Source organism: Notothenia rossii (assembly GCF_949606895.1).
Source record: "Notothenia rossii genome assembly, contig: scaffold_132, whole genome shotgun sequence".
Classification (NCBI taxonomy): Eukaryota; Metazoa; Chordata; class Actinopteri; order Perciformes; family Nototheniidae; genus Notothenia; species Notothenia rossii.
The window spans coordinates 61,258-71,257 of record NW_027640307.1 but is presented as its reverse complement, the minus strand read 5'-3'; the positions used below and the strand labels follow the sequence as shown (position 1 = coordinate 71,257).

Here is a 10,000-nt window from a genome sequence, read left to right as displayed (position 1 = left end):
GCGTTGTGGTTCAACCGATCTGAAGCGCTTCCCTACTTGAGTAAAAGTAGAAGTACTCAGATCTTGTACTTGAGTAAAAGTAGAAGTACTCAGATCTTGTACTTGAGTAAAAGTAGAAGTACTCAGATCTTGTTCTTGAGTAAAAGTAGAAGTACTCAGATCTTGTACTTGAGTAAAAGTAGAAGTACCAGAGTGTAGGAATACTCTGTTACAGTAAAAGTCCTGCATTCAAAATGTTCCTCAATTAAAAGTAGAAAAGTATTCTCATCAAAATATAGTGAAAGACAGTAAAAGTAGTCGTTGTGCAGATTGGTCCATTTCAGAATAATATATATGATATGTTTTATAATGATTGATCATGAAAGTGCTGCCCTCTACAAAAGACCAATACCCTACAAACAGAGAAACGTATTGACATGGTGGACAGCTTATATAAAAAGGCTTCAAATGTATTTGGGGCGTGTGGTGCAGTGGATAGTGCGTTGGTGATGGGATCAGGGGGTCACAGGTTCAAACAGGGGCGGACTGGGACTACAAATCAGCCCGGGACTCTCTACCGGCCCACTTCGGTACCGCCGGCCCACCGCGGTGCTCGTGACTTACCGCAGGGGTAGACATTAAGGGTAACTCCGTGCCGGTGGCATTGTATTATCACCGGTCCGGAGCATTCGTCCAAAACAAATCGACTAATAATGAAGAAAATGAACACATTTGTTGCCATAGTAATTTATGCACTAACTACATTACTACTTGTACTACAACATTTGAATCATCAGTTCTTCCTCATTTTCCTCAATTGTTCATATTTGGTTTATTAAAATAATGATATTTTGGTCATTGTTAAAAAATGTCTGCTATTATTATGAGTATTATTATTATTATAATGCGCTTTCTGCCTTCCTGTCATCAGGAGTTAGAAAGGTAATGGCTATGTAATAGATTAGAACCTTCATTCTCCTGCTGGGACATTTCCCTAGAGCCAATACCTTTATATGTTCTACTCTTCACTTCCTGTCAGCAGAGGGCATTGATGTACAGAGCCGACAGAAGACCTTGTTTATATGGGCATCATATTGAGAGGTGCAGTGATGCGTCCTAAAACCAGGAAGTAAGCTGCTGGTTCCCTCCACAAAGAGCAATGGGATTTCTCCACAGGGTTTTGGAAAATAGCTGGAAATAAGGTCTGTGGAAAACAAACCTGTTTGATAAATGCACGTTTTGTTCAGCCGGATAATCTCCACATGTCGCGATCATACTTGCCAACCTTTAGACCTCAGAAATCGGGAGCATTTCTAAATGCAAAATTGGGGGGGGGATGCTAGTGGATCGCCGGAGCTGTTAGATTAACATTAACATGCTTACTGTAGTTGTAAGTGCAGCCTGTAGCACCGTCCTTGATGGAGCAGATGTGTGGGCTGGACCTGTATTACAGGAAAGGAGTGAGCAGAGAGTAGAGCAGTTGTCGATTCTTGTTCTGTTTTCTGTGACTATCTGCTTCACCCTCTCAGACTTTGAGTTGCGCGCGCTACTAAAGAGACGTGTTACCATGGAAACCAAACAATGGTGTAGCTGTATTAAAGTCCGAGTGGAAACAGTCCTGAGTAAATCTGATTTTGTCAGAAATCGGGAGAAATGCGGGAGAAATATGACCCCGGGAGGAAACCGGGAGAGGGCAATGAAATTGGGAGTCTCCCGCAAAAATCGGGAGGGTTGACAAGTATGGTCGCGATAGTCTGTCGTGAAGAAGCGCGCTCACGGGAGCCTGCTCGCGCTGCGCTCCGCAGCAAACAGCTGTTTGCTTTTCAACCAACAACGACAACCGACCTGCAACCGACTCACGGAACGCTATGTTGTGATAAACTAAACAATTTTTTGTTGTTGTGATAAACAAACACATTTTTTTAAAGAAATATTTTTAGTGGCCCGAGCGGGCAAGTGGAAAGTACGTTATACTGGCCCGGGGTGTCTAAATAGTGCTTCCGGGCCAGCGGGCCATTTATAATGTCGAGCCCTGCCGGTTACCGGCCGGCCCACATCGTCCGACCGGCCCACTTCAGTACCGGCCCATCGGGATTCGTCCCGAACGTCCCGATGGCCAGTCCGCCCCTGGGTTCAAACCCCACTGCAGTCAGCATGTCGTTGTGTCCCTGAGACACTTCACCCCAAAGTGCTCCTGTGGGGATTGTCCACAGTATTGAGTATGGAAGTCGCTTTGGATAGAAGCGTCTAACAAGTGACATGTCATGTAAATCTATTTAGTATTGTATGAACATGTTTTAATTGGGGGGTGGACAGAGGCGCGGGAAGGTATTTTGAGTGGGGGTGCTGAGGTGCTGTCCGATGTGGACTATAGAGCGCACACACACTAGGGCGACCAGGTGCCAAAAACCCAACGTGGGACAGAGTATGTTTGTGTGGGACAATGTGGGACATGTAAAATGCAATGTCGACGCGTGAAATGTCACCGGCGGGGGGGTAACCTCTGTCAGCGCTACTCACATGATGCCGTTTAAAACATGGAATAATAAAGGGCATGCCTCCACCATCCTCTCTTCAGGAGATATTTGAGGAGATGGTGAGAAAGCAAGGCCGTAAAATCAGAAGGTATAGATTACCAAACTGTAAATTGAACCGCTAAGTTTTCCTTTGTTCCGCTGTCAAGCGGCTGAACAGTGAGAAACAATTGTGATTATGCTGTTTTAGGAGTTGTTGGGAGGTGCAATGTTTACAGTGTAGTTTGTGCAATCGAGAAGGTATGTGCAATCTGACGGACACTATGCATAGGTGCAATAGGGAAAGTTCTGTACCTGTATGTTTCTTGTTTGTTTCTCTGCCATGTGATATGTGATCTCTGTTCTGTATCTAAGACTGATTGACCTGAATGTTTTATGTTTATTATCTCGATGCCCAAGACACATTTCTCCTAAGGGAGACAATAAAGCTCTATCTTATCTTATATGCAAGGCAAGGCACATTTATTTATATAGCTCCTTTCAACACAAGGCAATTCAAAGTGCTTTACAAAAAATGAAAGACATTAAGACATTGTCGTGAGTCACTCTTGTTGTCGTGAGTCTCTCGTGTTGTCGTGAGTCTCTCGTGTCGTCGTGAGTCACTCGTGTCGTCGTGAGTCTCTCGTGTCGTCGTGAGTCACTCGTGTCGTCGTGAGTCACTCGTGTCGTCGTGAGTCTCTCGTGTCGTCTTGAGTCACTCGTGTCGTCGTGAGTCACTCGTGTCGTCGTGAGTCAATCGTGTTGTCGTGACTCACTCGTGTTCTCGTGACTCACTCGTGTTCTCGTGACTCACTCGTGTCGTCGTGAGTCTCTCGTGTCGTCGTGAGTCTCTCGTGTCGTCGTGAGTCACTCGTGTTGTCGTGAGTCACTCGTGTTGTCGTGAGTCACTCGTGTTGTCGTGAGTCACTCGTGTTGTCGTGAGTCACTCGTGTTGTCGTGAGTCAATCGTGTTGTCGTGAGTCACTCGTCTCGTGAGTCTCTCGTGTCGTCGTGAGTCAATCGTGTCGTCGTGAGTCTCTCGTGTTGTCGTGAGTCAATCGTGTCGTCGTGAGTCACTCGTGTTGTCGTGAGTCTCTCGTGTTGTCGTGAGTCACTCGTGAGTCACTCGTGTCGTGAGTCACTCATGAGTCACTCGTGTCGTGAGTCACTCGTGAGTCACTCGTGTTGTCGTGAGTCAATCGTGTCGTCGTGAGTCAATCGTGTCGTCGTGAGTCGCTCGTGTCGTGAGTCACTCGTGTTGTCGTGAGTCTCTCGTGTTGTCGTGAGTCACTCGTGAGTCACTCGTGTCGTGAGTCACTCGTGAGTCACTCGTGTTGTCGTGAGTCACTCGTGTCGTCGTGAGTCTCTCGTGTTGTCGTGAGTCTCTCGTGTTGTCGTGAGTCTCTCGTGTTGTCGTGAGTCACTCGTGTTGTCGTGAGTCTCTCGTGTTGTCGTGAGTCTCTCGTGTTGTCGTGAGTCTCTCGTGTTGTCGTGAGTCACTCGTGTTGTCGTGAGTCTCTTGTGTCGTCGTGAGTCACTCGTGTTGTCGTGAGTCTCTCGTGACGTCGTGAGTCTCTCGTGACGTCGTGAGTCTCTCGTGTTGTCGTGAGTCACTCGTGTTGTCGTGAGTCACTCGTGTCGTCGTGAGTCTCTCGTGTTGTCGTGAGTCTCTTGTGACGTCGTGAGTCACTCGTGTTGTCGTGAGTCACTCGTGTCGTCGTGAGTCACTCGTGTCGTCGTGAGTCACTCGTGTCGTCGTGAGTCACTCGTGTCGTCGTGAGTCACTCGTGTCGTCTTGAGTCTCTCGTGTCGTCGTGAGTCTCTCGTGTTGTCGTGAGTCACTCGTGTCGTGAGTCTCTCGTGTTGTCGTGAGTCTCTCGTGTTGTCGTCACCTGTCTGTCTCTCTGAAACTCACCTGTAATAATAATAATATATTTTATAAAAAAACTCAAAAGTGCTTCAAAATTAAAAAGGGTGAAACAAAACAAGAAAAACTATTTAAAAACAATTAAAACAACATAATAGCTGTGACATTCATGCCGGCATGGCATAATGGGGGGGTTTTCAAAATCTAGTTAAAGGCTATTCTAAAAAGATGCGTTTTTAGGCCTTTTTTGATGCATCTACAGTCTGTGGTGTCCTCAGCTGGTTTGGGAGGGCATTCCTCTCGGAGCAGCGGAGCAGAAGGCTCGGTCTCCCATGGTCTTCAGTTTTGTCCTTGGTGGGATGAGGAGGTTTGCCTTTACTGAACGTAGGTTCCTCGTGGAGGTTTGTGGGGTGAGCAATAACTTGATGTAGGAGGGAGCATCTCCATATATGCACTGATGAGTGAAGAGGGTGATTTTTTAGTCAATCCTGAGTGAGACCGGGAGCCAGTGCAGTGATTTGAGGATGGGTGTGATGTGTTCGTACTTCCGCACCTGTCTCTCTGACACTCACCTGTCTCTCTCGTTGCCCAGGTAACCAGGAGAGGGGCTGGAACGACCCCCCCCAGTTCTCCTACGGCCTCCAGAAGGCCCGTGGGCCTCAGAGGAGCCTCCTGACCCGGAGAGCAGGTAAACAACACCTGAACTAACGTAAACAAACCTTCTTTTAAGCTGTACCTGCTTCAGTGTTGCTGCTCCCCCTCTGTCTGAAACCAGAGTTGCTCTGATTGGTTAGCTGGCCGGCTCTGTTGGGATTGGTCAACAGTTTAGAGGTGTCCCGCCCTTTAGCCTATCACGTACAATGTGTTGCAGCATGAAAGTTCTGTAATAATGTCACTATGTTGAGGAAGTAATGAAAGAAGTCTGATGGAGGCGTTTCAGGCGGGAGGTGGGTGGGAACTCTATCTGCTTAGCCTAGCTTCCCTTAGCCTAGCTTAGCCTAGCTTAAATGCAGCAGTGTATGAATGTTTACAGAACAGTATCAACTCTAACTCTTCGACCCTGATTGGTCTTCAGGTGCCCCGCCCCCTGCCTCCACCAACCCTATGGCTCTGCCTCCAGGCACTGTGGCCCCGCCCCCTCCCTCCACCAACCCTCTGGCTCCACCTCCAGGTGCTGTGGCCCCGCCCCCTCCCTCCACCAACCCTCTGGCTCCGCCTCCAGGTGTTGTGGCCCCGCCCCCTCTGCACCCAGGTAAGCAGCAGGAGGAGAAGCATGTTTCGTCTCATCAGCGTGATTGACAGCAGACTCCTCCCCTCATTCACAGCCCGCCCTCCTGCCAGCTGTTTGGCCACGCCCCCTCCGGGACCAATGAGAGGCCAGAGAGAGGCGGACAGCAGCCAATCAGAGAGTGAGCCTGATGCAGAGCGAGTGATGTCCGTCCTGAACCGAGCGCTGAGCGCCTGCCGACACAACGCCAGCGTGAGGACCAGCTCTGTCATTAAATATATATATTAGAAGTATATATACATATAATATATAGACCTCTGTGTGACCTCTGACCTCTGTGTGACCTCTCCAGGATCAGGTGTGCAGTGACGTGGCGAAGAGGCTCCGCCTCCTGGAGGTCAGCTGGAGGGGAGGGCGGCTCAGCCTCCCAGTGAGGAGACGCATGGAGAGCCTGACTCTGGGTACCTGTTTCTCTCTCACCCGTCTCTCTCTCACCTGTCTGTCTCAAACCTTTCTCTCACCTGTCTCCCGCTCACCTGTCTCCCTCTCACCTCTCACTCTCACCTGTCTCTCACCTGTCTAACTCTCACCTGTCTCTCTCTCTCAGATCTGCAGATGGGTCAGTGGGATTCTGCTGATGAACGTCACCTGTCTCTGATGGTGGATCATGTGACTGAGGTCAGCCAATGGATCGTCGGCGTGAAGCGCCTCATCGCTGAGACCCGGAAACTGAGTCCAGAACTCCTGGAAAACCTCAAAGAACCCCTGGAGAACCTCAAAGAACCCCTGGAGAACCCCAAAGAACCAGAACCAGTACAGAACCCTTCAGAACCAGAATCCTGATCTTGATCCTGGACCTGATCCTCAGCAGTAACTGTTTTCTGATCCTGTTCTTCTCTGGTCTCTGCGATAAACCTGGTTCTGGTCTCTCTGAAAAACCTGGTTCTGGTCTCTGCGATAAACCTGGTTCTGGTCTCTCTAATAAACCTGATTCTGGTCTCTATAATGAACCTGGTTCTGGTCTCTCTAATAAACTGGGTTCTGGACTCACTGATAAACCTGGTTCCTGTCTCTGCGATAAACCTGGTTCTGGTCTCTCTAATTAACCTGGTTCTGGTCTCTAATAAACCTGGTTCCGGGCTCTAATAAACCTGGTTCTGATTTCTGTGATAAACCTGGTTCTGGTCTCTGTGATAAACCTGGTTCTGGTCTCTGTGATAAACGTGGTTCTGGACTCTGTGATAAACCTGGTTCTGGTCTCCAATAAACCTGGTTCTGATCTCTATAATAAACCTAGTTCTGGTCTCTGTGATAAACCTGGTAATGGACTCTGTAATAAACCTGGTTCTGGTCTCTGTGATAAACCTGGTTCTGGACTCTGTGATAAACCTGGTTCTGGTCTCCAATAAACCTGGTAATGGACTCTTTAATAAACCTGGTTCTGATCTCTATAATAAACCTAGTTCTGGTCTCTGTGATAAACCTGGTAATGGACTCTGTAATAAACCTGGTTCTGGACTCTGTGATAAACCTGGTTCTGGTCTCTCTAATAAACCTGATTCTGGTCTCTATAATGAACCTGGTTCTGGTCTCTCTAATAAACTGGGTTCTGGACTAACTGATAAACCTGGTTCCTGTCTCTGCGATAAACCTGGTTCTGGTCTCTCTAATAAACCTGGTTCTGGTCTCTAATAAACCTGGTTCCGGGCTCTAATAAACCTGGTTCTGGTCTCTGTGATAAACCTGGTTCTGGACTCTGTGATAAACCTGGTTCTGGTCTCTGTGATAAACCTGGTTCTGGACTCTGTGATAAACCTGGTTCTGGTCTCTGTGATAAACCTGGTTCTGGTCTCTGTGATAAACCTGGTTCTGGACTCTGTGATAAACCTGGTAATGGACTCTGTAATAAATCTGGTTCTGGTCTCTGTGATAAACGTGGTTCTGGACTCTGTGATCAACCTGGTTCTGGTCTCCAATAAACCTGGTTCTGATCTCTATAATAAACCTAGTTCTGGTCTCTGTGATAAACCTGGTAATGGACTCTGTAATAAACCTGGTTCTGGTCTCTAATAAACCTGGTTCTGGTCTCTGTGATAAACCTGGTTCTGGACTCTGTGATAAACCTGGTTCTGGACTCTGTGATAAACCTGGTTCTGGTCTCTAATAAACCTGGTTCTGGTCTCTAATAAACCTGGTTCTGGACTCTGATAAACCTGGTTCTGGTCTCTAATAAACCTGGTTCTGGACTCTATGATAAACCTGGTTCTGGTCTCTAATAAACCTGGTTCTGGACTCTATGATAAACCTGGTTCTGGTCTCTAATAAACCTGGTTCTGGACTCTATGATAAACCTGGTTCTGGACTCTATGATAAACCTGGTTCTGGTCTCTAATAAACCTGGTTCTGGACTCTATGATAAACCTGGTTCTGGTCTCTAATAAACCTGGTTCTGGACTCTAATAAACCTGGTTCTGGACTCTATGATAAACCTGGTTCTGGACTCCATGATAAACCTGGTTCTGGTCTCTAATAAACCTGGTTCTGGTCTCTAATAAACCTGGTTCTGGACTCTATGATAAACCTGGTTCTGGTATCTAATAAACCTGGTTCTGGTCTCTAATAAACCTGGTTCTGGACTCTATGATAAACCTGGTTCTGGACTCTATGATAAACCTGGTTCTGGTCTCTAATAAACCTGGTTCTGGTCTCTAATAAACCTGGTTCTGGACTCTATGATAAACCTGGTTCTGGACTCTATGATAAACCTGGTTCTGGTCTCTAATAAACCTGGTTCTGGTCTCTAATAAACCTGGGTCTGGTCTCTAATAATCTAGATCATTTGTTTCGTAGAGTATAATAACTTCAGTTTTGGTCGTGTTTAACATCAAAAAGTTTAAAGGGGACCTATCATGCTACATGTGAACATTCCTTTATAAACTTTATCAATATCGGGTTTTTTTCTAAACACCAAAAAGATCCTGCATTTTAGCCACGCCTCATTTCGCTCTATATGCTCTTTCCAGCGCTGTTTTTGCAGGGGGCTGATTCTGTGAGCTGCAGCTGAGAGGGAGGGAGACAAAGAGCCACAGCGGAGAATAAACAGAAGGGCAACCATGGCAACCATGCACGGAAAGTCTTCTTCGCTGCTTTTGTGGCAGACTACAGTGCCACTTACAGGCCTGGCATGTGTACTACAGCGTCTCCAGCGCTTTCGAGCGGCAATGGCTGTATGAATACAAGACGTACAAAAGTGCATTTTGCCTGATAGGTCCCCTTTAAGCTCATCCACGTTTTGAAGTCCTTGAGGCAGTATTGCATTTTATTTAGATGATTAATTTCATCAGGCTTGATGGATAAATATAGTTGAGTATCATCCGCATAACAATGGGAATGTACAGAATGATTCCTTATAATATTGCCTAACGGAAGCATATATAATGTGAACAAAATAGGTCCGAGCACTGAGCCCTGTGGCACTCCAGGGCTAACATTGGTTTGCGTGGAAGATTCATCGTTGACACGTACAAACTGAGAGCGTTCAGATAGATAGGACCTAAACCAGCCTAAAGCGGTTCCCTGTATGCCAACTAAGTGCTCTAGTCTTTGCAATAGGATATCATTATTTCGTTTCTCTGTTCAAATGTAATTTCACCAAAGTCAGACAAAGAAAAACCTGCACTTCTCTGCCGCTCTGGACTTATGGCTGCCTTCTCAGCCAATTCGACAGCCACTGCTGGCAGAACTTCTAGCAGTACCAACTGGGCCTGTAACATAGTCACTATGGTGTCTTTACGACCCTGCTTTGGAACGTCTACTTCAAAATGCTCCGCAATTTGTAATAGTTGGTCTTTGGTACATTGTCCCAGCAGTTCCACACTGGGACACTTAACAGAATCCACCAATGTAGCCATGATTATGCGAACTCCCTTGAACCTGGTGCACAGACACCTCTCCACTAGCCAACTACCTACCCAATACTAACTATCTTGTCTCACCCTAGTCTTCCTGCATGCCACGACAGGTGTTTTAAACACTTACCCAATGACCCGGTAAAGCCCCAGCGTTACTCACCAAGACAGCCACGGACGTGTTCCCATTACAAAAAATGTTGAATCATGTTTCTGCACAAAAACAACAAACCAACAAGCTCCCCTGAAGGAGATGTCGCTTATGCCTATCAGGAAAGGTAGTTCCAAAGCTCCTCCTTAATGCCCCACACCAGGAACAAACTGTCTAACAACCAAGGCAAACAAATCAAGTATAATCAACACATATCACCTGTTCTTGGATCGAGCCCCCATATCTTACAAGCTGGCTCTGCTTGAAACAAAAGGTGAGAGAGAGAGAGAGAGAGAGAGAGGGTCTCATCACTGCTGATTACATGGAAAACAAGTAGTACTACAGTAGATATAT

The 10,000-nt window shown here is 46.8% G+C and overlaps 1 protein-coding gene across 1 annotated transcript in view; it reads left to right on the top strand.

The window, feature by feature from the left end:
* Positions 1–6,879, top strand: part of sra1 (steroid receptor RNA activator 1) — a 7,962-nt gene extending 1,083 nt beyond the window's left edge. The window contains exons 2-6 of the mRNA XM_079694960.1: positions 4,952–5,047; positions 5,435–5,611; positions 5,685–5,839; positions 5,940–6,048; positions 6,195–6,879. Coding sequence (XP_079551086.1) covers positions 4,952–5,047; positions 5,435–5,611; positions 5,685–5,839; positions 5,940–6,048; positions 6,195–6,430 — 773 coding nt within the window. The 3' untranslated portion in view covers positions 6,431–6,879. The remainder of the gene's footprint in view (positions 1–4,951; positions 5,048–5,434; positions 5,612–5,684; positions 5,840–5,939; positions 6,049–6,194) is intronic.
* Positions 6,880–10,000: the final 3,121 nt, after the last annotated feature.